At 43.8% G+C, this 27,554-nt stretch overlaps 1 protein-coding gene across 2 annotated transcripts in view; it reads right to left on the bottom strand.

Annotated features, from left to right (window-relative positions):
• The window catches only part of PRKG1 (protein kinase cGMP-dependent 1), a 532,210-nt gene that overhangs the window by 117,888 nt on the left and 386,768 nt on the right, over positions 1-27,554 (bottom strand). For both annotated transcript variants that reach the window (XM_064464568.1, XM_064464567.1), the window contains exons 6-7: positions 12,266-12,343; positions 7,844-7,938 (exon numbers count right to left, since the gene is read on the bottom strand). In XM_064464568.1, the coding sequence (XP_064320638.1) occupies positions 7,844-7,938; positions 12,266-12,343 (173 nt within the window). The remainder of the gene's footprint in view (positions 1-7,843; positions 7,939-12,265; positions 12,344-27,554) is intronic.

The following is a 27,554-nucleotide window of genomic DNA, read 5'->3' as shown; positions in this document are numbered from 1 at the left end:
CGAAATACCTTTTAAGATCACCCAGTGCTTGTAGTAAGTGTAAAAAGCAGCTGACGCAATGGATCAAATAGCTTCCAGTGGGTCCTTGGAGGCCACGTGTTGCATCCACGGTCCATGAGCTACACACAAAATATTGCAGGTGCCGGGCAGGAGAAGGGCTACAAAACACCCTGGATTTGTGCTTCCCATCTTGCTCCTTCTTATTACCCAAAGTTAAAAGGGTCTTTTTTGGTTGTTTTTAGACTCATTCTCCTGCACATCAACATCTGAAGCGCTGCTTCAGTTTTATGATGACCACCACCACCACTACGGGTGCATCTTCATCTCTACGGGGCTCCTGGCTGGAAAATGGTAGTATCTTGAACTGAATTTCTACCCTGTGGCTGTTTTTTCTTTCTTTCTCTTCCTTCTGTTCCTAACTGGGTTGAAATAGGAATAGTGAATCTCTTCGCACCATGACCCCGGCATGACAGGCGAGCAAGGAGCAGCTTTGTGCCAAGGCCGTGAGCAAGAGAAATCGCTGTAGGTGGGAACCTTCCATAATTCCCCATCCAGGACCACACAGCTCATTTTTCCATCCCTTTTCCATCACAGATCCCATTTACTCTCTTACATCGCAATTTTGCTGCTCCCCAGACCCTTCCCAACACTCTTTGGCAGTTGGATGCCTCTTTCCCAAGCACACTGATTGCAACAGAAGGACTAGTACTTCTCCCTGGAGAAACAGAAATATATCCTATGGGATATATATGTCTCTTACAGATTTTTAAAAATTTTTAATATATATCTCTTATAATGCTGCTCTGAGATGAGACTCCTGTGCGCCACATATATACTTGTGCCATGTCATAGGGCAATAAACATTTCCAGTCCTCCATCTCATTCTCTTTTCCCAAGAAAATTCAAGACAATTAGGTTAATAGGTCAGCAGATGGTAAGGTTTTAGTGGAAGCACGGTATCATGAGGAAGGCATCCAATGAAAATGAAACACGACTCTTATGTTCACTGAGAAGTTCAGTCAAGGGCATTGAAAAAGCTTTTCCAGACACAACTGTTCAGGCATAGCGAGGGTTGAGAGAAATATTTAGTGAATTAAAACTTCTTAGATACCTCCCAACAGGTGTTTTGTAATAAGCAGAAATTTGTGCGTGTGAAATAAAAGGAAGAACAGGCAACATTTGACAGCGAGGGAGTGTGAAAAAAACCCCTGTTTTTCTATGAAGATCAGTCTGAACAGGAGCATCCATTTTTCAAAATGAAATAAAATAATTATAAATTTAACCTAAAATAAAATAAAAGCCACTCCAGCCTACACTTTTGCTTTCCAGGACAGCCAAGACAGCTGCGAAGTGTATGGGGCACTGTGTGTGGGTCTTGCAAAACTGAGAATATTTGAAGACGCCAGCACGCAAATCCATTTTACCATCTACCAACTTAGCTATTTTCTATTTGGTCTTGTTCCCCCAGCGTTTGGACTGAGTTAAATAATCCCTGTAGTCCTTCAAAAGTTATTAGTGAGCAACAGGGGAAAAGAATTTCTGAAAAAAAAAAAGGAAATGAAACAGGTAAGAAATAAGATAGAAAGGGCAAGAAAGAAGATAGCAGGGCAGCAAGATGGGACACTTAAACAGGTTGCCAGGTTTTGGCAATTCAGTTCTTAATGAAAAACCAAATTTTTAGGCTCTTATCTGGGAAAAGGAGTAACTTAAAGGTCAGTTTAGCAGTAGCATCATTGCAACTACACAGAAGCAAACTCATAATCAGAGGAGGGAAAAGAGGAGCATGAGTGGGACCCCAGCACCTCTTGAAGCATTTATAGGTATTTAATAAAAATAATTAATTCTGGAGCCTGACTCATACCCTGGCTGCAGCAAGAGAAACCCACCATATATTAGAAGAAGAAACAAATCGCCAGCATTGCCAGTACTCTAATGTCCTCTTTATTGGTGCCTCATTCTCATCTCAGCCATCAGCTACTGGACCTTTTAAAAAGTTTTCAGGATTATATTAAGTTCCTACATTAATTTATGAATTTATGAATGTCAGGTTCTGACATTGCCAGCTACAATTATGATTTCAAGAACACTACTATTTCCTTGTCCATAAGTACTTTTCTTCCAATGCCTGATAACAACATACGTCACAGCCATTCACACTATTTAAAATGGGAAATATGGTATAAAGTTTTTGAATGGCCAGCAAGGAAATTGTCTTTTGACACCCCTACCCATACAGATATACACTGGTTTACTACTTTTTTGAATTATCAGGGTACAAAACATACCCCAGGGATTTTGAGGAGTTAGAGGAGAGACGGTTTCTGTAACATTGGCAAAATAACTACACAGGGGCCTCCAGAGGCAGAGATATAAATGGGAAATTGTACAAATTTTCTTGAAAGGAAGATGTGTTGTTATGTCCCATGACACAGGTACTACCATAATAATTTTCAAATCATTGTGAAGGTAACAAAAAATTTATATGTAAGTCTGTTACTGTAGCTCAAATATCACTATAATTGTCACCACAGCAGAGCACCTCCTGTGTGACCCAAAGATCACAATTTCTTCACCCAAAGGCAGGAAGGCTTCACAAATTCCCACACCTTTTCTATACACCATGCCCTAAAATCAATCACACTGGTCACTGAGACGTTCTTGTCTCCCCAAACTGGGTTTCACTCTGATATGATTTTGCTCAAGGTCAAGTGAATATGTTTTGCTTTGGCCTAACTACATCACAAATACACGCCTGTGTGGATTTATAAATTAACATGACTGAAGATGATAAACTCTAAGTGAAAAACAAATAATTCCATTATTTTCAAAGACAGCTTACATGGATAAATGAGCAAATTAAGCTGCCTCTCCAAAACATCAACCCTCTGCCATGTGCCACCACTCTCTTGCCCCACAGTCTGGAGCTCCTCCTGGATCCCAAAACCAGGTGAATCCCTGAAACAACAGGTCTATCTAAATGCAATATATGATATAATATATAATGTAACAGTGCAAACTGTTCCTCTTTTGAGTTGCCCTATGGGAAACGATTTCTGAAGGAGAAAAAGCCTTCTCTTATATTCCTAAAGATTTGCTTTTCCCTCCTCTTTTCTTCCCCCATTGTTCTCTGTAAGACTGTCTGCCACAGACGAAAACATGTTTTTGATCCAATGAGATGGAAGGAGGGCCGCTCCAAAAACCTCAACTTGGAAGAGGATGCGGCATGGTCACAGAATCACAGACTGGTGGGGGTTGGAAGGGCCCTCTGGAGCTCACCCCGTCCCACCCCTGCTGGAGCAGGCACCCCCAGAGCAGGGGCACAGGGCCGTGTCCAGGCGGGGGGTGAATGTCTCCAGGGAAGGGACCCCACAGCCTCCCTGGGCAGCCTGTGCCCCTGCTCTGGCACCCGCACAGGGAAGGGGTTTGTCCTCATGTTCAGGGGGAGCTTCCCGTGTTCCAGCTTGTGCCCGTGGCCCCTTGGCCTGGCGTTGGGCACCGCTGGAAAGAGCCCGGCCCCATCGTCCTGACACCCGCCCTTCAGATATTTATAAGCATTGATGCCCCCTCAGTCTTCTCTCCTCCAGGCTGAACAAACCCACGTCTCTCAGCCTTTCCTCTCCGCTGGACTTGCTCAAGCAGTTCCCTGTCCTCCTTAAACTGGGGGCCCAAAACTGGACGCAGCCCCCCAGATGTGGCCTCACTAGGGCAGAGCAGAGGGGGAGGATAACCTCTCTCCATCTGCTGCCCACACTCCTTTTCAATGTCCCCCCAGGACACCGTTGGCCTTCTTGACCACAAGGGCCCGGTGCTGGCTCAGGGTCACCTCGGTGCCCCCCAGCACCCCCAGGGCCTCTCAACAGAGCCGCTCTCCAGCAGGTCCCCCCCAGCCTGTGCTGGTGCAGGGGGTTGTTCCTCCCCAGGGGCAGGACCTTGCACTGGCTCTTGTTGAATTCCCTGAGGTTCCCCTGGGCCCAGCTCCCCAGCCTGGCCAGCTCTCGCTGGATGGCAGCACAGCCTCTGGTGCATCAGCCGCCCCTCCCAGCTTGGGATCATCAGTGAACTTGCTGAGGGGACACTCGGTCCTTTCATTGATGAATCTGTTGAACAGGACTGGACCCAGCACAGACCCCTGGGGAGCACCACTAGTGACAGGCCTCCAGCCAGACTCTGCTCCACTGATCACAACCCTCTGAGCTCTGCCGTTCGGCCAGTTCTCCATCCACCTCACTGTCCCTAACCCACACCTTCTTCCTAAGCTTACACGAGAGGAAGTTATGGGAGACAGTGTCAAAAGCCTTGCTGAAGTTGAGGCAAACAACATCCACTGCTCTCCCTTCATCTACCCAGCCAGTCACACCAGCCTAGAAGGCTATCACCTTGGTCAAGCATGACCTCCCCTTGGTGAATCCATATTGACTACTTCTGATAACCTTCTTGTCCTCTACGTGCCTGGAGGTGACCTCCAGGATGAACTATTCCATCACCTTTCTGGAGATGGGAGGTGAGGCTGACTGCCCTATAGCTCCCCAGGTCCTCCTTCTTGCCCTTTTTGAAGACTGGAGTGACATTGGTAACCCTCCAGTCCTTGGGCACCTCTCCTGTCCTCCATGACCTTTCAAAGATGATGGAGAGTGGCTTGGCAAGAGCCTTTGCCAGCTCCTTTAGCACTTGTGCGTGCATCCCATGAGGGCCCATGGATTTGTGAGGATCCCGTTTGCCTCAGTGACCCAATCCTCCTCAACCAAGGGGAAGTCCTCCTTTCTCCAGATTTTCTTCCTCACCTCTGGGGGCTGGGATGCCTGAGGGCCAGCCTTAGCAGTGAAGACTGGAGCAAAGAAGGCATTCAGTAGCTCTGCCTTCTCTGCATCCTGTCTCACCAGGGCACCCACCTTGTTCAGCAGTGGGCCCGCTGTATCCCCAGTCTTCCTCGTACTGCTGATGTATTTGAAGAAGCCCTTCTTGGTATCCTTGACATCCCTTGCCAGATTTACTCCCAAGAGGGCCTTGGCCTTCCTCGTTGCATCTCTGCACACCCTGACAGTGCTCCTATATTCCTCCTGAGTGGCCAGTCCCTTTTTCCACACATCCTAAATGTCCTTCTTCCATCTTAGTTTTTCTAGAAGGCCTTTCTCATCCATGTGGGACTCCTGGCTCCTCTGCTTGACTTCTTCCTCACAGGGATGCACCAACCTTGAGCCTGGAGGAAGTGGTGTTGTCCAGTGCTCTGGCACCCCACTAGAGCCCTAAGCCCATGAGATTCCTCCAGGCAGCTCTTTGAAAAGGCCAAAACTGGCTCTCTTGAAGTCCAAGGTTGTAATCCTACTTGTTGCCCTGCTTCTACCATGCAGGATCCTGAACTCTACCACCTCATGGTCACTGCAGGCAAGGCTACTCCCAACCCTCACATCCTCAACTAGACCTTCTTTCTTTCTTAGTAGAAGGTCCAGCAGCACATCTTGCCTTGTTGCCTCCTCCACCACCTCTGTCAAAAAGTCCAGGCAGATTCTCTCATGCAAGAACTCAGCCGTGTGACACCACCAAGGCATCACACTGTAAGTATTAGCTAGTTTTTGTATGTGAGCCACAAAGTTGCATTGAGTTATTTTCTTTCCTTACTTGAATCAATTGTTATTTCCCTGTTGATAGAAATAATTATTGTAAGCAGCATTATAAAATGTTTTCTTTCTAATTAAGAGAGCATCACCAAAAAGTAACTGATTGTGAGTACACTGTAAATTATGTATTGCTATACTGTAAATTATACATCTGCTATCTTGGCGCCAATTAGCCAGGACGGTAAGAGAACAGCGTAACAGTTGGGAGCCTTGAGTATTACTGTAAGATTATGTGGCTCATCATTTCATGACTTATTTTGTTCCTGCTGGTGTGCAATGGGGATACTGCGAAATAATGTGTGCCATCTGGTGCGAGCACGAAAAATAGAATAATGAATACCATCACCCGATGTCTATGTCAGCATACGTATTTCTGTAAGAGACCAGAAGGCATTTGTTATCTGTCCCCCCGCTGCACAGGACTACACCGAATGGGTGCTGCAACTCTTATTTTCTATTCTCAGGAAGAAATGTCTTTCAGTTATTACTACATCTTACACACATGAAATCACAACATGATTTAATAGCATGTAATTAACTATTGCAAAGCAAGTCCCGGTAAAGTTTTGAAAAATTAGTCAAAGATGCAAAAGTAAAGAAAATACACTAAAAATTCAATTTTATCTTGAGCTCTCAGCCATAACTGCATTTTACAGTAGAAGAAACATCCTAACGTTTTCCCAAGTTGCTGAGCAGTGATGTCTTACGCAGCCCTGAAAGGGACTACTTTATTAGAAATTTATCCAGCTGCTGAATGCTTTACCTGACATTATTTTCACGCTATCCTATTTAAATCTAGTTACAGAACTACTGAGCTTCTTAGCAAACTCAAGGCACGGTATTTCAGGTATGCAGTCTCCCTTGCAAAAAATATGTCGGTATTATGCTTTCCTCACATGTCAAGAACATACTCTCAGTTACGAGGTTTCCGTTTAGTTTCAGAAGATCAAAGTTATTATGCACTGAATATTTAAATATATGCAGACACGTATGTATTTTAAATTAACTAATCTCAGCCGGAGCCAGTTAGCCAAACTACTGTATTTGAAATGCTGAGAAATTCTCATCACGGTGGTGCTGCGTGTCACTAGAACTCTACAGGGATGCAAGGTGGGAAATCCCTTTTATTTCCTATATCAGGTTGTCTTCAAAAGATGGCTTTGTCCGGCACGCTATTGCCTGATTTCACTATTAGAGTGGATGCCGCGATATACTTGGTGCTGTTTTAAAAACATACCAGCTCTAAGAGTCAGATTTCTGTGAGGCTCTAAACAAATAAAGAAAAAAGTGTTTCTATGTTATGTGTTTGTGGGGGAAAATTTAAAATTTAGTCCATCGCCATCTTAGTATTAAAAAAGTAACTGAAATAATGGCATTTATTTAATAACCCTATTATTTTACAATTAAGGTACAGATTTGCAAGGGGCAAGACTAGAGTTTGGTGCCAGAATATCTCCCTTCAAATATTTTGGCTTCAAATGTTCTGCCTTCTTCTTTTTGGAAGAAGACTGATTTAGGTGGGGTTGAACACATTATCACCGCATCAAAGATATATCCATCTCTCCAATGCACAGGTACCCAGGAGGGGGTGAGCATTTGTCCATTAAGATGAATGGGTGCCCCAAATTCCTGCCTAAAGCACATGTTTTACTACTCCCATTCTTATTCCTCGCTATGGAAAGAAAGCATATTTTTATAAGCATCACCTGTTGAAAATGAATTTAGTTTCTCTTCTTTTAGTTCATACCCAGAGGAAAATCCTTCTATGAAACAGGTCACTCATACAATTCCCACCTCTACCAAAATCACTATATATACACAATAAGACAATTTAAAAACCACCACCACTGCCCTCCCTTCAGCCATCTACCTCATCAAGAAGACCACAATTATGCTTTTACCGTACATGAAAAATACTCCAGAGTTGCAAAACGTCAAACATTTTGACTTGCAAATGCATGGTCAGGGAAGGCAGTGCAAAGATAAACTCTTTTCTCATGTCTACAAACAGGGGAAGATCTACATTTGGCCACGCAACTGCAGAGCAAACCTTTTTTCGCTACTAAGGTGCAGCCTCTTTGCAACAGGCAACACCAAGTGACAATGCCCAACTCCAAAAGCATAAACCCACTCCCAATCTCTTTTCAAACTGCAAAATCCCTCTGAAGGCTGAAAAAGTCCTTGGAAAATTATCTCAACATAAGAGCTACATCATAAGGAGCACTTACCCTTGAAGGGCTTTTTCTCCAAACCAATCTCCCTTCCCTAGAGTACGGAGAAAGACTGGATCTTCACTGGGGGAGTCTTCACGAGTAACATTCACCTGTTGAAAAGCCAAAACCCCCTAGCATTTAGAAAACTTTTAATTAACAAATAAAACCTGTTTGTTCAGAGAGGGATTCGTCATCTCCTGGATCTCTCTGGAAAAGCTCCAGTCCGTATCTCCTCTGGGAAACATGTAATTCTCCAGAGTCCTGCACTCTTCCCTCAGAATCACTAACCAACCATCCAAGAAAAAAATAGCAGTTATTTTCCACTAAGGCACCCGCTACTCTTGTAAAAATGCAATACTTGTGCATTTTTGAAGGTTTTAACTCTAAACGTGGAGTTGGCTGCACAAGCACAGTCGTTGCCCCTGTGGAGTCAGCAGCAGAAATAGGTTCCAAATATTTCCTGTGTATCAGACAGACACATGGCACAGGCTTCTCTTAGTTTTGTTCCACATGATTCCTTGTGTTGCTGAGTTCACTTAAGGCAAAGGAATAACAAAAATAATCTATATTTAGACATAATTGAAATTAAACAGTTTGGAGCATTACAGGATGAAAGATGCCTCCTCTCCTTTTTACTATCTCTCAAATTCAGGGAGGGGATAACTCTAGCTGGAGCAAAATTTAAGTATTTTCACTGAAGTTTAAAGGAAAATACCATCTTATTTTTTTAATTTTTTATTTTTGCAGTGAAAGAGAACAGCAATTACTGCTGATGGAAAGCAGACTTTTTACCAGCACTGTAAAACCATGGGTAGTATAACCTAGTGTATGCCTAAGGTGAAGAAGCTGGCACTGCAACACCAGGAAGATGACTTCACACCTGTGACTGATGATTTCCTATTGTTGTGGGGTCCTTTTTATCTTCTGAAACGATTTCAGAAGACAACAGTAATTGATCATCTGAAGACCCTTGGCTCTGGTTTCCCGTGCCAGTACAGGATACAAATCCCAGCTGCCAATTGCTCTGACATCCCGCTGGGCGCTGAGGCTGGTATGACATACCAAGGATGCAAAAGGGTCCATGAAAGATGAATGTTCTTGATGTAATGGCCTTCTATGAGAAATATTTCTTCCTTTTCAGCTGTTACCAGAGGTAACTCATACCTCATACAGTATGAGAAGGCAGGTGAAATACAACCCCCTGCTATCAGTGCACGGTGGGGTTCACATCTGCCAGTGTTAACCATCTATAAATCCAGTTGTCCAGTCTCTGTCTATGGTCGCTGGAAAGGGACAGGCATTTCCAAAGCCTGAGCTGTCCAAAATTCATTTGGGATGAGCAACTCTCTGGAGGTACCTCACATACATAGCAAAATCTCTCGCCTGCTTCTCTTTTTCAGGCTGTTTAGCTTTAATCAGAGCTTTTGCATACGCAAACTCACAAAGCCAAAATCTGGGCTGTCAGACGCATCCTTTCACATTTAGAGTCATTCCAGTTTAATTTCAGTATTAAATTTACAATTGTGGCCTTTACCTTCTCCCATCTCTTTCATGGATGGTAAAACCAGCGGGTTTGAGTCATTAATGAGCGCTCTGTCCACACCACACTACATTTAACATCTGCAGTGACTCATCAAAGATCAGATGAGGCTGGGGAACGTGTAATGGATGAGCCAGGAAGATTTGTAGGTGATGAACAAAAACTTGGACAAACAAAGGGAACTTTAATACCTATTTAAGCTGTTTCTCCATTACTTCCACTGATCCTAAGCAATGAGTGCTAAGGGATTACAGGAGTGTGATAGTCTACGTGGTTCAAAGCAATGAGCCACTTGAACAGCCACAGCACCAATGAAGAACCTTCGACATCCAGCATTAAATTGGTGCCACATCATGGCTTTTAAAGGGAAAATGGTGTACAACAGCACAGCATGGCACACGCCGTCTCTGGGTAAAGGCAAGGCACAGAGCAGGCATAGAGCGGCAGCATTTAGCAAGCAGAAGGGACCAAGCTGTTTTCATCTGAACTGTTATTCAACAGATTTCTGCATGCAGCGTTTTGAACACACTTTAGATTTCTACTCACTTGGACTTGAGGTAACATGCTATAATAAATAAACTAAATGAGCTCAGAAGTGGGATCAAGGGTGGTGGATGGAGCTGAGGGAGAAAAGGGAAAAAGTTTTTGCTCCTAAAAGAAATACCCATGGAGCATGGGCTGAAAGAAAATGGAGCAGAAAGACTAAGCATTTCTGATAGAATTGCTGGGCTCAGAAATGTGAAAAGTCCCTGTTCACCTGACTGTCACTACAGATGCTCTGACATAAAAGGCAAGGCAGAGTTTTTATTAAAAGTATCTTTTACCGGTAATACTCATGCGATGCTGCTGAATGCAGAAAGTACATGTGAGGTCCCAGGTACGTGAACTGCAGCCAGCATTTCTTCTGGCTCATTAAGCTGCCTGGGTTGGGTTTTACCGTGGGACATCATGTGCCCCTGCTTCAGAAAGTCCCAGGCAGCGTACGTTGATTTGTTAATTCCATATTTCGTTGTTATTTATTCCACATTCCACTGCTAAGGGTCTATTCGTCCTATCCTGGGCTGTATCCTTAGCATGGGTTAGTTCTTACAACCCCTGTGTAGCTCTTATGTCCCAATACTGGTATTAAAATTAAACACTCTCTAACTCCGTCAATCTTCTATCAGTCACTGATACATCTTTTGCAAATCAGGAAGCTTGGAAGAGAAAACTGGGCAGAATTTAGCTCTCCCTGTGGGAATTTCTGTCAAGCCATCAGGATCCAGCTGAGGGTCTGGGAATTTCTCAACAACATCATGTGCATTGTTTTATTTGAGCTCCCTTTTTTTGGCCATCAGCTGTCACAGTGAGGTAAAGTAGCAAAGGGCAAGGAGCATCTCAAGCAGGACTTACACAGCTCCAGGGCAATGGCCAAGGGCATGGATGCTTTTCCCCTCCATCCTGTAGGCAAGGTGTAAGGGCTTGAGGAGGTGCAGGTCAACAACTGGTTGCCCAGCTGGTGTCAACAATAGGGATTTGGTTTTTACAACCAAGGGCCTCTCTTTGGAGATTGAGGACCACTAGGAAGGGTCGGAACCACCTGACCAAGTGGGGGAAAGGTATCATTGCCAACAGGCTGTCCAACATGGCTTCAAACACTTGACGAGAGAGGGAGGCACACCGTCCCATTACTTTTGCCCATTAAAAAAGGGCAAAAAAGAAGGATTTGAAGCATGCATCATGGTTGTCCTTATTCTGGGAGAAGAGGAAATTTTACTTCTAAGAGGAGGGAAGAAAAAGGGCATGAGGGAATACCATGACACTCGGCTTTCTGCAGTCCATGATTACCTTAATTTCAGAAATTTGTCTATGACTTTCATCTTATTGATCTGAAAAAGACCATTTTTCTCTTCCAATAAAGATTGGCTCCCAGAGACAGAAAGTAGAAGATGACGGTGAAAATCTAGTTTTAGTACCCAAGAGCTGACAGCTGCCTCGGGAAACAACCCAATGGTGGGTACAACACCCACACTCTTCCCCTACAGATGCCATGTGGGTTTTGCTACCCTTAATTATGCAAGGCCAACGTTAATACGTGCCTTGGTGCAAACATCAGATCCATGAACCAGGAGGCTGGGATTGGCCTACTTTCAAGCATATTTATCCATTTGTGTTTACTTTCAAAGTGTCACATCTCATCTGCAGGGGGAGATCGCTATGTGTTCTCTTTAATATCTCCAATCTGCTATGTCGAAAGAAGCCAAATGTTTCTCAAGTGTAATAGTATTGGGCTAGCAAAAAAAAAAAAAAAAAAAAAAAAGAAAAGTTGAATGGATGGAAAAAAGGTCTTATCTATAAAATCTCATCAGGATTTTATGGGCAGAGAGGTCAAAAAGCATATTTTCCCTGTAAGCAGTGGAACAGAAACTTAAGACTTATTTTCTTCCCAACGGAGAGAGCTCAGACTTCTCTGGCCTCCTATTATTTAATTTGGAGAAGCTGAGATATGATAGCCATGGGAATGGAGTCTGGAAGTCAGCTTTGTAAGAGGGATACTTAGCAAAGAAAACTTTGAGTATTGTAGGGTATACTGTTTAAAAAAAGAAATAAATAGAAGAGCTTTTTGGTGATTTACCAAGAGACTCAACAACTGTTTTCAACCCCAAAGCCAACAACGGTTTTCAACCCCAAATTGTTCACTGTGAGCACATGTGTAAAACAGCATGAGATCTACTTTCTCCCCCCCAGGACAGTCTTCCCTACTGATACAGAACCAAGAAGTTTAATTAAATGTCAAGTGTTGCAACATTTGTGCCTCGGGGAGGGGAGAGGGAAAGTGCTGGCTGGCTCTGAATTCTGAGAGCACATCACCACCATTGCTGCCATCATCCCACTTGCCTGTGAAAGAGTCAACTTACCTTTCCTTTGCTGATTATAAAGAAAGTGTCGCCTCGAGCGCCTTGTCGTATAATATACTCTCCGCTTTCATAATGCGTCTGTAAAAAAAAATAAAGCGAACAAACGGAATTTGAGACTGTTATTCAGCAGATAGTTTGGCGGTTTTGCAAGATAACACTTATGGAAACAGCACCCTGGGCCAATTTTATCCCAGTCTGACATCGGTCATGATTTAAAAATTGTCCTGTGTTAAGGAATATAATAATTAAAATGGAACCATTTATGGCTTGCCCATTTTTCTTCTTACTGTGCCAGTGCCAGCTTTTGCCCAGATGAATTACCCTCACAGCATAAATCCATTTATACTAAGTAGATCAGACAGAGGAATTTTCAACAGCGAATGCAGTACATGAACTAAACTGCAGTAATATGCCTGTTGTAAAAATAGTTCTTTTCCATTTTTTTTTGTTGGTGTTGGTATTTTTTCCAGCTTTGCTAGCACGGGCTTTATTCCACAAATAATTTTGTTCTCTTCTCCTGTTATTATAGTAGTTTAATCTGTCTTTTTTGCTTTGTTTTGTGGAATATTCCTTGCTAAATTTTTGTCTCAGCTTATCAACACTTGCATCTAAACCTTATAGGATAGCTTCATCCCTTGTATTACCCCAGCAAAACCAATATGCATTTATACATCGCCACAAAAATAAAAGCTGGTATATTAAAAATAAAGACTCTACATTCATATTTAGCCCCACCAAACCCTGGCATTTTCTTCAGAGATGCTCTACCCCCTGCAAATTCAACAAACACCAGTTCAATAGCAAACAGAGGCAGGGGAATGCTACGAGCTTCCCACCCAGCATCTCTACCTACATCTCCTACCAGACAAATGACTGCTTTTTTTTTTTTTTAATCAAGCCCCCGCAGAGAGCTGCAGGCATCAGCTCTGCTACGTCCCAGCACCAATCTGTGACAAAACCGCCCAGAAAATGCCCCTGCGCTCTGGCTTGGGTATTGTTTGAAGCTACGCTAAAGCACAAAGCCCCAGAAAAGAGCGCCAGACCTTTTAATCCCAAAGTATGTATAAACAACAGGAAGGATGGATTTGGCCTAAAACAGAGGAATTAATTAGAATCCTAGAATTTTCATAAGCTTGAAAAGTTTTCTTTCAAGGGTATTTTATTGACCTGTGTTTATCTTTACGTTCAGCCTTTTTGGTGCCACTTACAGACTGATAACAGACTCCAACATGAAAATAAATAGGTAAAGGCTCATGTAAATGTATCTGCTACATCTGAGAAAAACAACTCCTTGCTTTGGGAGCACCAGGCATATGGGGATATTAATGAAAAGTAAGTGTCCTAGAAAAAAGATAAGATATCAACGTGAACTACAATATGGAATTAATTAGGTTAGTTCTTCAGGATACATATAGTTAGGCTGTGGGTGCTTACACCATCCTAAAAAATATTCTGGGTAAACAAAATCAGAATGTCAAAGCAGTATGTTCGTAATTAATACTCTTCAATCCTCCCCAGAAGACTAATAAATAAAAAAATAAAAGTTCTCTATCAGAATCACAAATACTGAATATTATCATGTCAGTCTTCAGAAAAGGCACCGGCGAGGGTGGGTCAGGAAGATGTAACTTGTGGGTTGCCCTGATAGATCTAAAACCCACAGCACTTTTCCTATTTCCACCTGCCAGAGCAGGAAGAGGAAAAAAAAACCCTGGAGTAGACCGTGGACACAAACTCACAGAGTTTTACGTCTTATGTGGGGTGTTTCTGAAAAGCAGACTTTGAAGATGCACATTTTTGAGCATCCAGGTTGAGACCCCTTGAAAGGCCCCGATTTTATAAGGCATTGGCATCATACCCTCTCAAGTGGGATCTTTTTCCCACTTGACCCAAAAATCTAATGACTGAAAATACTGCTCAAAATGTTTCCAATTTTAGTACGGGCAACCTATCTTCATCAGACATATTAAACTGCTACTACTAATATGACTTTTGTGCAATTTTCAGCAGATACTGCCGTATAGCTGACTCTCAACTTCTGGCCAAATAACACATTCAACATGACAAAACCTTCCTCCTAAAAGGCCGTTTCTTGGTCTTAGTCACCGGTTACAACCGTACTAACCACTTAGCACTGAGACCCACAGTCCTGCTGCCCTATCTGATTCCCACCCATAAGTCCTCCCAACCTTCCCACCCAGGCTTCCACACAAGGAATGGAAGGAGAACAAATTTGAGCTTTGCAGGATCTGAAGCTGCCTCTTACTTTAGCACCTCTTGCCTACTGTATTTTTTTTCCTGGGCTCTAATCTCATTCAAAATACTGCAAGTCTTTCTTCCAATATTCAAACCATACTCCCCTAGTCCTTCCTTGAGCGCCCAATCACACAGCTTTCATTTCACTTGACCTCCTCCTCATCAGCCCCTCTCTCCAAGCCCTTACTGAGTTTCACATCTTCATCTTTATGTATTTCAACCCATTTCTTTCACAGCTAATTCCACCTGGCCTTATCACAATTCCTCTTGCTTGAATCAACCTGCCCTTCCCAATCCTCTAACAAAGCTCGTCCTCTTAAATGCTCATTTTCTAACACAAATCAACTCATCCGTGTACTTCACCCTTCTAACCGAATTATTTCTGTCCGTTTAGACTGAAAGCACTGTGCAAAGCAGGCAAAGTGCATAAGTGCTCACCTATGACACACGCAAATAGAAATAATTACAAGCTTCTTGCTTTTAGATGGCCATGTATATGGCATCAATACATTCTAGGGTACATATGGTACCGTCATACAAAGTCATCTTAAGAAGGGCTTTGGCAAATGTTGCAGATATTCATGGTATAGCTGATTCATATTTTAGTAACAAAAGCTCCATTTCATCCAGAGGAAACCAGTCAAGGAACAATATGAGGAAAATCAACAATTCCTACAGCTTTACAGTGGCGTGGTGGCACATGCAAAGGAATAATATTTGAATATTCACAAAAAAGAAAAGCAGTAAAGCAAGTGGGCTCAATGTGTATTTACTAGTTTTAGACTGACCCAACCGCTTCTTATGGACTTGCATTTGCAGTATTAAATTCAATGGCTGAGCTCTAGCAAGGTGTTGGAAGCCAGACTCCGTTGAAAGTGATCCTTCCGATGGAGAGAACAACAATTTGTTGGCATCATCTTAAATTCTAGCTTCAAAGCCCTGTATCTACTGGTCAAAGAATTTCCAGAATGCCTTTAAAATATGTAATAAATATTTATATCCAACCTTTGCAGTTGCAAATTAATAAAAAAATTACACAACTGGTGTAACACCCCAGATTTGGGCTTAGAATTTGAATCTCTTTGGTTTTAGACTGTTCCCACAAGACAAAGTGACTGTGGAAAGAACACTGTATTTTCAGAGGCAATACCAAAGTTCAGTGATGAGAGCTAATTTAATATCTCAGATAGGTTTCACTGAAACCTAAGCATCACATAGGTTTTTGGGCACACTTTTTGAGACATATCTCCTTCAGGCCACAACAAAATTAAAGCAAAACACAGAAATAAATTCCTAGCTGGCAGAGATGACCAGACCATATTAATTATTCTTACATTTTCTTCTCTCCAGCAGGGAACCAGAGCTGAAATCCAGTGTATAAATGGAACAGAGAAAACCCAAATAGAAACACAGGCTGCAGAAACACAGCTGTATGACCCGCCAAGGTCAAGATGACCAGGCAGAAAAGCTAATAGTGGCACGGGTCTTACGTGTGCATGGGGGGAAAAAAAGGTTATACGGTAAGGCATCGAGGTCCCAGTTTGCCATCAAAGACTGAGAAAGTCAGCGCTCAAGAAAACAGTGATGACAAAGCCGAGAAATTACTGCTGGCAACACTCCTACACCAGCAAGCCACAAATGTATATTTTATAAGCTTTGGCAAATGAGGAAAAAGGCTCAGCTTCGCTAAATTATAAATACTACAAAATTTAGAGCATTTGTCATGCTAACTAGACTGTTGTTTTATAAAGTAACACCAGCTTAAGGTACTTCTCTACGGAGTGAGCGCTGCTTTAGCACCTCTTGAATAAACACACAGCCCCCTAGTACCCCGTTTTCCTATATAGTAACAAAATTTCCCAGTATAAACCAGTAAGGGGTTGCATCCTTAGCAATGCAAAGATGTCCATGGGGATGCAGAGTGCAAGCCAAGCTTGTGACCCAAACCCTCATGTGTTTATCAGAGGGCACTTAAGTGCTCCAATATGAGGTCTCTTCCTAAGAAAACAAGTGATAAAATAAAATTGATTATTAAAAAGTAGTGTCTTGTTTTTTCTGCTTTTTGTGGCACCTGAAACATATCTGAAATTAGAGATTGAAGGTTTCCTTAAAAAGAAAGTTTCAATTCTGCCATTAATATTCATGGCTTTGATTTCACTATCTGTTATAACATGGCTTAACTCCTATAAGCCTTTAAATACTTGTAAAATAAAGATTCCAAGTCTTTCCAGTTGAGCTCAACTCTGAAGTCAACGCCACAGCATTATATTTATGGAAAGAATGTGTCAGGCAGAAAAAAAAAAAAAAAAAAAGAAAAAAAAAACCCCAAAAGAAAACCAAAACTGAGAAAGCACTAATTAGCTTTCTCAGGGAAAGAAGAGGAGGTGCTTAACCAAAATGTTGTAACAGGAAACAAACCCAAAATATGTGTAAGCAAGAGAAAGTCATGTACATATTACATAAACTTAAATTTCCCTTAAATTTACTTCATCAGCATGGAGGCAAGCCTGACAGGAGGAGTGAAAATAAAGAAGTGCAATTAGAGAGACAGCCCAATTAGTATTTCAAAGTCCCTGGAGCGTTTCTCAACTGCTGTAAGCCAGCAGTGTCAGCAGAGCGTTTCCAGCCCCTCAGACCTGCCCATCCTCTGACCTCTCAAACTTTATTTCTCTGTAACTCCTTGTGTTTTCCCCTTGCAAATTCTGTTTAACACCAACTTATTAACTCTCGGATCTTTGCCTCAGACAACTGCCAGCTTCTGGTCTTTTGTATAGTGTCAGATAAGTGTTTTCAGGATCAGGAGCACCCTTATTTTTAACAATACCCAGGATTTTTTCCATACAGCTTTTATGATTAACAGAAAATTAAGGAGCTGAACTAATAGCTGCTTGGGTTTTTTTGTTTGTTTGTTTTTTAAATCCAATTGGTTTTTTACACACTAATACAGCATACTAAAAAACCTTTGCAAAAAGGAGATCTGTGTCATCATCTGTTTTCCTTTATAATCCTCATTTTCTCATAAAGAATTTAAAGCCATCATTGAATTCGACCAAATAAGAATGGAAAGGGCTAGATCTTATCTGTCAGAGCTACAGCCCATCTGGGCAACTCCTTCCCTTCATGCTTCTATATCACATAACATCACGTAACATTAGGAAGGCTGGAGAGGATGGGTTTAAATAGCATTTTTGATGGATTATGGGGTCAATACATGGCTTCTGAACAGAATGAAACTCAACAGAAATTTAAAACAATTTCTAGGCTAGACCTGTAAAACTACCATGAAGGTTTCTGGCTAGTCCATCCTTTTGGCCATCGACAAGCCAAGAGCCACCCCAGTGACACCAGTGACTTGTCTGTGCTCCTGGTGCAGCCCTGTTTTAGGAAGCCACAGTGGGAAGAGGCTGTCAGATCTCATTTCTGGCCTACCTCCAACCCCAGATCTCCAAAATGAGCCGCTTATGATACATGGTCTCCTAAAAAGAACAGCTTGCTGGCTCTGCTCCCCTCTGTGGCTGCCCAGGTAGTTCAGCAGAAAATAAAGTATTTCTCCCACAGCATGGAAGACCTACACGATCTCTCAGCCCCTTCCTAATGTGAAGTAAAATATATCAACTTAGATAACTATGGATTGATAAATACTTCCCCCTCGCCCCCCACCATAAACCAACAGCTTGATTTAAAAGCAATTTGGCCAATGCAGACAGAATAGCAGACTTGTATTTATCTTGATTTTAGCAAGAACTTCAACATCTGAACTGGGATCAAGCAGTGAACACTGCGTCTTGATTCAATCCTTAAGCTCTCCATTGCCACCAATGTTACCATCATCTTCAACTCCTTTGGGTGAAAGCCTAAGAATGTCTAGAATATAGTTGAAAGTGGAAAGACACACTAAATTGATACTAATGGAGTGAAACAACAGAAATCAGTTTTCTTAGAAAAATGTTACTCAAGTATAAATGAAAGCTGCTTGGCAGGTCCAAGCGAGATGGAGATACAGTGAATATCCAACGTACATCGCTAGGTATCAAACAGTCAGACCTCTGTATTAACTGTTACTGTCACTCCAAACCATCATTCTCCCTTAGAAAAAAAGATAAAATGGAAACAAAGATGTTTTAAAAAACCAAACCCTCAGCAAGGCCAGTTTCTGTGCAACACCAGAGCTAGATTTTAATCCAGTGCATGTACTGCTCTGTGTCTAAGTGGCCTTCACATGTTTAGGTTAAAATCGATGTCAGCGTACAGAGAAGCTTGAATCTTTCACAAAATATCTTTTCCAACCTAAATTAACCAAGCCCTGGAAGCTCTTCCTCTCTTTAAAGTCCTCCTGTGTGGCCCACCACAAGAAGTGCCTTTCTCCTGGAGGTCCCCAGTTTGCCCAGTAGCAGTAGCTTCTATAAAAATCTCTTTTTCCACCACCCCTTTTTTCGACTGACAATTTTACTTGAAGCTAAGAAAAAATCCTAGCACCATGTTTACTCAGTGGGTTTGATAGGGTAAGACATTGATAAGCCTCCCAGATGTGCATAATGCACCCCACAGAAGAACTAGCAGACATGCAGAGAATCCCCTGATCAAGTCAGATTATGGTCTAAAGAAGTGAATATCCTGCTTTATGAAATCATCCTTCCTGTGCAGAATGCTAACACGCTGCCCCAGCCTCGAGTGGAGAAACACCCCACGTAATCAAAGCTCTCTTGAGAGGTAACTAGATTTTTGTGAGACCAACGTTGCGTTGAATAGCGACTGAATTAGAAAGGGCGAGGCATTAGCTTCAACGAAAAAGTACCACCAAATTTTGACAAGAACTGGTTTTTTGCGTCACTAAGTTCTCTGAGACCAAACCCACAAGTCCTCACCAACCAAAATTTTCCACCAATACCTGACCCAAATGAACGGGCTTATCTGAGCACATGTACAAACCAGATCGGGTGCTCTCAGCAATCACCTGATACTATCCCCCTCAGAAAAGTTACTTGCACATTTAATTTCCTCTGCTGGCCATTACACAAGTGTAGCATCACACACTGCATTTCCTTTCTCCTTCTTTTCTTCTCTGCAATTGTGGCTACAACAAGATGTGGATGTTTGAAATGTGAATTTCTGCACCTTGTCTTTCCCAGAGAGATTTATGTCACAACCCTCCATTGTGCATGGAAATGACTCGCAGCTCATAAACTCACAGCATTCCACTAACTGGAGGAAAAACGAGCTTCCTCACTTCCCAACACTACACCCCAAGTTCCAAGACTTCGTTTGGTGGGAACAGCCAGAGCAGAGCAGCTCAGACGGACAACCCTCCAAGGGTGGCCAGATGCATGCACAACATCTGGGTGCTGTGCAGAACCTAGTCTTGTGCCACCATCATCTGTGCCAACCACAACAGCTTCAGGCACCTTACGCTGCTTTCGGCACCCCTCATGTGCCACCATGTTGCAAAGAAGTCCTCCTTCACAGCACGCTAGGGGACACCTCACCCACCACCCAGAGAAAACATGAGCTTTGCAACTCAGGCACCCACGTGTGGGAGAGCTCTTTGGCCTGCCAGTCTTACTTTGTCAGCTGCCAACTCCAGTTGGAGCTTCTGTTCCCGATCACCACTGAGAAGCTTTTAAATCCTGACCAAGTGTTGACATGGGCTTCATGGAGAAACCTCAATGTTGGAGACCAACCCAATGGTTAAACTTCAAAAAACATAATTTTCTTCCAGCTGGATGCCTTTGACAGCTGTGTTTATCCTGAGAACACTTGGAAAAAGATGGAAAATAGATTGTGTGTTTGGAGTGCTACGTAACCTACGTCAGCTGTGGTACCGAGAGGCCAAAACCCTGCCAAAGGTCACGTCAGTGGAGCAGAAACACAAAGGTGGCTTTGAAATGAAGAGTTTCACTCCCTGCAGACATGTTTGCACCACATAAACCAGTGAGTGTAACATGGGTTTCATGAGAGTGCTCGATGAATAACCCCTCTCCCCCAAGGCATATTTAAAAAACAAAACAAAACCAAAAAAACACCCCAAACAACCCACAAACATCTAAGTATGTTATTTTGCTGGCGCTTTAAAATACTATTCACAGAACCATCAGCAGCTTTCAAAATACTTTTGTTTCTGTTCTGGACTTTGTCTTAAACATTTTTTTCAAGTCTTAAATGACAACAGTAATGTTAACAAAGCAGAATTAAAAAGAAATGTATATTTGCTGAAAAACGGTGTAAAACCATGCAGGTTAATATTGGTCTTCTGTATTGACTTCCTTAGGAATCATAAAACTTTGTCTCCTTGGTTTTACTATGATGTGTCTCACTCCCATGAATAATATACAAATGTTGCTCCTTGGAATACCCGGAGAGCAAAATTATCATACTGTGGTCCTCCCCTCAACTGTTCCTAACATCCAACCTAAACCTCCCCTGGCACAGCTTGGGGCCGTTCCCTCTCGCCCTGTCCCTGGTGCCTTGGGAGCAGAGACCAGCCCCCCCCTCACTCCAGCCCCTCTCAGGCAGCTGCAGAGAGCGAGAAGGGCTCCCCTCAGCCCCCCCTTCTCCAGGCTAAACCCCCCCAGCCCCCTCAGCCGCCCCCCAGCACACTTGTGCTCCAGACCCTGCCCCAGCCCCGCTGCCCTTCTCTGGACACGCTCCAGCCCCTCCAGGCCCTTCTTGTCCCGAGGGGCCCAAACCTGAGCCCAGCACTCGAGGTGGGGCCTCCCCAGGGCCGAGCACAGGGGCCCCATCCCTGCCCGGCCCCTGCTGGCCACACCAGGGCTGACACAAGCCCGGGGGCTGGTGGCCTCCTTGGCCACCCGGGCACTGCTGGCTCATGCCCAGCCGGCTGTCAGCCAGCCCCCCCAGGGCCTTCTCCGCCGGGCACTTCCCAGCCCCTCTGCCCCAGGCCTGGGGCGCTGCCTGGGGTTGGTGTGACCCAAGGGCAGGACCCGGCACTGGGCCTTGTTAAACCTCACACAACTGGCCTCGGCCCATCGATCCAGCCTGTCCAGGTCCCTCTGCAGAGCCTTCCTACCTTCGAGCAGATACAACACTCCCACCCAGCTTGGTGTCACCTGCAAATTGACTGAGGGTGCACTCGATCCCCTCATCCAGATCATTGATAAAGACATTAAACAAGACTGGCCCCAGCACTGAGCCCTGAGGAGCCCCACTTGTGAACAGCCACCATCTGGATTTAGGTCTGTTTCCAACTCTCTGGGTTCGGCCGTCCAGCCAGTTTTTAACCCAGTGCAGAGTGCACCTGTCCAAGCCATGAGCCGCCAGCTTCTCCAGGAGGATGCTGTGGGAGAGAGTGTCAAAGGCTTTAAGATGTCTCAGTACCCCTCCAAACAGCAGCTTAACTAAAGTTAAGGTGGTGGGAAATTAAAACATGAGAAAGACGCCTGCTTGATGGGGAAAGAGGGTTAACTCATGTTTTTTAGTTCAACATCATTATGGAGCACAGGGTTTGGAAAGCAGATGAAGGAGGATAAATGCAACAGATAGGGGATGCTGCTGAGCAGTTCGTCCCGTGTCCACCTGCCATCAAACACTGGGGGATGAGGAAGAGCAGACTGGCCCATAGTGGGGTACCACAGCAGGAATTAGTACATTCTTAGCACACCTCCACCATTCCATATGGTTGCGAACTTGAGCTGAAAGCCTGTGCATGACCCTATGGCAACCTGGGGCTGCAAACCCTTATCTTCCATTTCAGCTAGCTCTGACTGAGCTGCAATCTTCTGCAGGAAATTTTTCTTTCTTACTCACATTTACAAACTTTCTCCTTAAAAATAAAGCTATTAGAATTCATATTAGGTAGCTGAATATATATTTTAAAGCCAAAGCTGTTTTTTAATAGTTATAGGAGACTGTTGCCTTGGTAAAGCCGTGTGGTAAACATTTTATTTGTTCTGCACTGATTCACCGTGGCTTCTTAATGGACTGTGATAGTGAGGAGAAAACAACATGCTCCTGGGCCCATTCTGGACAGTCTGTGTGTCTCCTCCAATTGTGATGCCTTCTGCAGTTTACAGGTTGCTTCTGATTCCCACAAAAGCAGGCCCTGAACAGCACGTCTTAATGCACCTAAAGGGACTTTTCACGTGTGGACGCTCAAGTTCAGCGTACTTAATAATACAAATCACTCCAAACGGTGGCTTAATCTGTCCTCAACTGAGGTTGTCTTCACATCCTCATGAGATAGGAGGTATCTGATAACAAAGTCATCTACAAATCAAAAAACAAGGAGCAACTGTATGCTAAGAAACACTTTTTCCTTAGACTAAAAAAACAAGAGTTGGTGGCACACCTTCTAATATCAAGATACAACACGTGCTTCTGAGAACATGGTCATATTTATTTCTCCGGGTGAAAGGAATATAACAGGATGTTTGGGAGCAGAGCGTTATATTCAACATTTCATTGATGCAAAAGCAAGCACACCTACTCTACTGGGTACAAAATGAAATGAATAAAACAGCAGTCCTAAAACAGTCCTCTGCTGTTTCTGAAATGTAAAGATGTGATAGATGTTCCTAATTTGTAGTTCTTTCATTAAATGATTGCTTTAATTTCCTGGTTGTTTCTTTTGGGGTTTGGCACTACTGTTCCATGAATCTGAATTTCACCATGCTGTGCAGGGAGCCAGTGGGGAGGGAGCACGTGACATGGGTAAGGATGGAGCTAGGGCTGGTACCCTCCTTCTCTTCCTTTTTCTAAAACCTCTTCCAATTTCAGTGTCCCACAGACATACACGGACGGCATCCATGAATTATGCTGGAACTGGTCCTCTCTCATATGAGCTGCTGGGCGGTACCCACCAGCGCTGCTGGGGACACGGCAAGATAGGTGATAGAAATAAGGTTATAAAAATAGAAGTTGTGGAAGAGAGAAACTCAACATACTCAGTTTAGAGCAAAAGACAATCTCCAAACCGTGATTCTTCCAGCTCTGAGCGGAGCTCTGACAACTGCTTAGGTGAAACTGCCAGTCCTGAAACACAAGCTGAATTTTCATCATGAATTCAAGACTTTTGTCTAGACCTGTAAATATGACATTACAGCTGTGATCATTCAGGAGCTTCCTGAAAGTTAACTTCTCACATGGAAAGAAGCAGCAGCTCAACATCTCACAGAATCACAGACCGGTGGGGGCTGGAAGGGCCCTCTGGAGCTCACCCCGTCCCACCCCTGCTGGAGCAGGCACCCCCAGAGCAGGGGCACAGGGCCGCGTCCAGGCGGGGGGTGAATGTCTCCAGGGAAGGGACCCCACAGCCTCTCTGGGCAGCCTGTGCCCCTGCTCTGGCACCCGCACAGCAAAGGGGTTTGTCCTCATGTTCAGGGGGAACTGCCCGTGTTCCAGCTTGTGCCCGTGGCCCCTTGGCCTGGCGTTGGGCACCGCTGGAAAGAGCCCGGCCCCATCCCCCTGACCCCTGCCCTTCAGATATTTATAAGCATTGATGCCCCCTCAGTCTTCTCTCCTCCAGGCTGAACAAACCCACGTCTCTCAGCCTTTCCTCTCCGCTGGACTTGCTCAAGCAGTTCCCTGTCCTCCTTAAACTGGGGGCCCAGAACTGGACGCAGCACTCCAGATGTGGCCTCACTAGGGCAGAGCAGAGGGGGAGGAGAACCTCTCTCCATCTGCTGCCCACACTCCTTTTCAATGTCCCCCCAGGACACCGTTGGCCTTCTTGGCCCCAAGGGCCCGGCGCTGGCTCAGGGTCACCTCGGTGCCCCCCAGCACCCCCAGGGCCTCTCAGCAGAGCCGCTCTCCAGCAGGTCCCCCCCAGCCTGTGCTGGTGCGGGGGGTTGTTCCTCCCCAGGGGCAGGACCTTGCACTGGCTCCTGTTGAATTCCCTGAGGCTCCCCTGGGCCCAGCTCCCCAGCCTGGCCAGCTCTCGCTGGATGCCAGCACAGCCTCTGGTGTATCAGCCACCCCTCCCAGCTTGGTGTTGTCAGTGAACTTGCTGAGGGGACGCTCTGTCCTTTCATTGATGAATATGTTGAACAGGACTGGACCCAGCACAGACCCCTGGGGAACAGCACTAGTGACAGGCCTCCATCCAGACTCTGCTCCACTGATCACGACCCTCTGAGCTCTGTTGCTGAGCCAGGTCTCTGTCCACCTCCCTGCCCACTCATCCAACCCACACTTCCTTAGCTTGCCTGTGAGAAGGCTATGGGAGACGGTGTCGAATGCCTTACTGGGGTCGAGATAGACAACATCCACTGCTGCACTGATTCGTTGAGCTTCAAAGATTTTCATACAGCCTCCTCTAAAGGATGCTGCTGAATATTAAGTAGATGATGAGACATCTACAGACTGCAAGCCAAGATGATTTGGACTGGATGAGTCCATTAAGGTTTGTAATGAAGACCTGCGATACAGTTTTGATTACTAAATGTACCGTGCACTTCTAAGGTAGAAAGAGAAGGAAAGAGAATCTAAAAAAAGTATTATTTAGTTTAATGTATTATTGCTAAAGAAATTTCCTGCCTTAATTTGCTGTAAAAGTAGACACAAGGCATTAGAAACCACATAATAACTCTCATTCCTTCCCCAGTGTTCCTGTAATGCAGTTTGACAACCGTTTTTGGAGAGCAATCAGGTTACCTAAGTTACAAACAGCCTGGGAGGCGATCACCTCTCAGCTACTTTTTCTCTGCAGTACTGAGGCAAACGTCTGTTTCTCTGTTTCTGCCTGGAAAATGGGTCGAGTTGCAAAAGGCAGTCACCAGCTGGTGCAGGGGCCACCGCCTTCCTGACCCCTGAGCCTGACACTGTCCCTGCTGCCCCCCCAGGTCAGTGACAGCCTCCTGGAGTGGGAGCACTTAGTGCAGAGGCTCAAGAGATGCCCAAGCTGTTGCCTGTAGCCCAACAACCTTTTATAAAGGAAACTTACAGGAATATAGCAGAAACTCAGAAGTGCTAATTTCTGGAGGCATAACCACTGAAAGCGGGTTATCTATCCACATACGTACATAGCAAAGATTGATGTGAAAATCTGAGAGGAGAAAGAGGAGACAAAGTAGGTGGCAGTGGGTGAAAATGATGACTGGAAATCCTGATGCTTTTGGAGAAAGACCACATATAAAGACACTCAAAGGGTGAGAAAGGGTGAAAGGAATGATGCGGGGACCAGAGAAGGAAGCTCAGCCCTGCCACCACACATTTATCTGGTATCACAAGAGGCCACCAGGAGAGATCAACTGCAGAAGTGCTGTCAGTGAGTTTCATTTCCTTAAGTGCAAAGAAAGAGGAAAAGAGAAAAGTAGATTAATGGGCAGGACAATCTTCTGAGAAGAAACAGGAATTTCAGAAGCATGAGAAATGGAGGAAGGAGAGGATGCTGAAAAAGCTGGAAAGTTCAAAGAGATACAGATGGAGATGAAGAGGGTAAAAGGTCAAGACAAACCTCAAAGATGAAGAGAGAAAGCTCAAGGAGAGGTAGCTCAAGGATTAAGAGAGCACAGAGATGATACAGGTGGGTGAGAGCAGCACACTGGGACAGGCTAAGGCGAAATGGGCAAAGGGCTTTAGCAATGAGGGTTGCTCAGGGAAATGAGAGAGGAACCAATATGGAAAAAAGTAGGATTTATTCCCATGAGAGATGGTGGTGGTAGCGAGAGACAGCAAATTAGTCAGGTGAAAGTTGATAGTGGTATCAGGCCACAGATCATGCTGTCAGCAAATTGGGGTAGAAAGACCAACACTTTGCTTGCTAGGCTAAAATAACAACTGATTCGCAGATAATAAATGTGAAATGTGGAGAATTAACGGAGCGAGAAGTAATTAGAAAAAGGATACCTAGGCAACAGAGTGGAATGAATTCATCAGTTACCCTGACTAAAAATTAGTCAGCAGTAAAATCAAATAAAATTAAGTTAAAAAAATTGTATAGCAAGTTGCATGGCATTGATGCTGACTAGGGGAGGAATCAAATTGCCAATTGGAAACGAAGTATTAACACAAGAAAGAAGTCTGCATGCCTATGACCCATCACACACATTTAATTTTGAGTTTAAGCTTTTGTAGGATTGAAATCTCTGTCTGAACAACTCCCGTCCCATGACTTTTCCAGCCTACTTTGAACACTAACACGTTGCTGTGACTCAGATCGCTTCATTTCAATATACTGTTTGGGAAGAGAAAGGCGCTTTGTTTTTTAAATACAGAGATTGAAAGATTTTCGTCAGCAACACGACAGCATATCGACTTTGCAATCTTTGTTTTGAGGAAATACAATGAGAAACAATATCACACTACGTCAATGCACCATAAAACATCTCTCCAATAGCAAGCGATTTAAAAGCTTAAATTTCATTGAAATGCAAGAAATGTAGCTGCTCTTCTGTCCTTCTTTCCTGAATAGCTCTGATTTGTTTTTTTCCTTTGTAATGGAAGAATGTGTGTGGAACACTAATTTCCCTCTGTAAATCTAAGGACCGGCTCCACAACTATTAAAATGGCAATCAATTCCTTGCAAAAATGAAATTGGAAGTAAACAATGTAAATCAACATATTTGGTTCATGTATTTTTCTTAATTTGCTCCAAATTTTGTATGCTTGTTCAGACAAGTTATTTGCATTGCCATGAGGATCCAAACTAATTTTCTAATCTATCATGAAGAATAAAAAAGCATATTAATTGAATATATTCAGCCACTCTTCAAGTAACCTGCAATGAAACGTATTTTCTTTTTGTGGTCTGAATCGAAGAGGAGACTACCTTTCCATATGCAAACCCACTTCTTTAAATTGTCACTAGAAACCAACTTTACTAGAAGAAAAATTCTGAAAAGCCTTTGATTTAGGCAGGCTCTACAGAGTTTTAGTGAAACCTAAATTCACCAGTTGCTTCCAGTTTGGCAACTTCTTTAGAGGTTTGGTAGGTGCCAGCCAGGTCTGACTTAACACATGAGCCTTGCAGCACCAGATGAATTAAACACTACAGCAGCTTATACTCCCTTTTATAACTCCATGGATTTTGGCTGTTGCTAGAAAATATTCTCTTTTCCCCTCGATTTCTCTCATTAACTGC

The sequence above is a fragment of the Phalacrocorax carbo genome, chromosome 13 (assembly GCF_963921805.1).
Source record: "Phalacrocorax carbo chromosome 13, bPhaCar2.1, whole genome shotgun sequence".
NCBI classification, from domain to species: Eukaryota; Metazoa; Chordata; class Aves; order Suliformes; family Phalacrocoracidae; genus Phalacrocorax; species Phalacrocorax carbo.
This window is presented reverse-complemented; position numbering and strand designations above follow the sequence as displayed.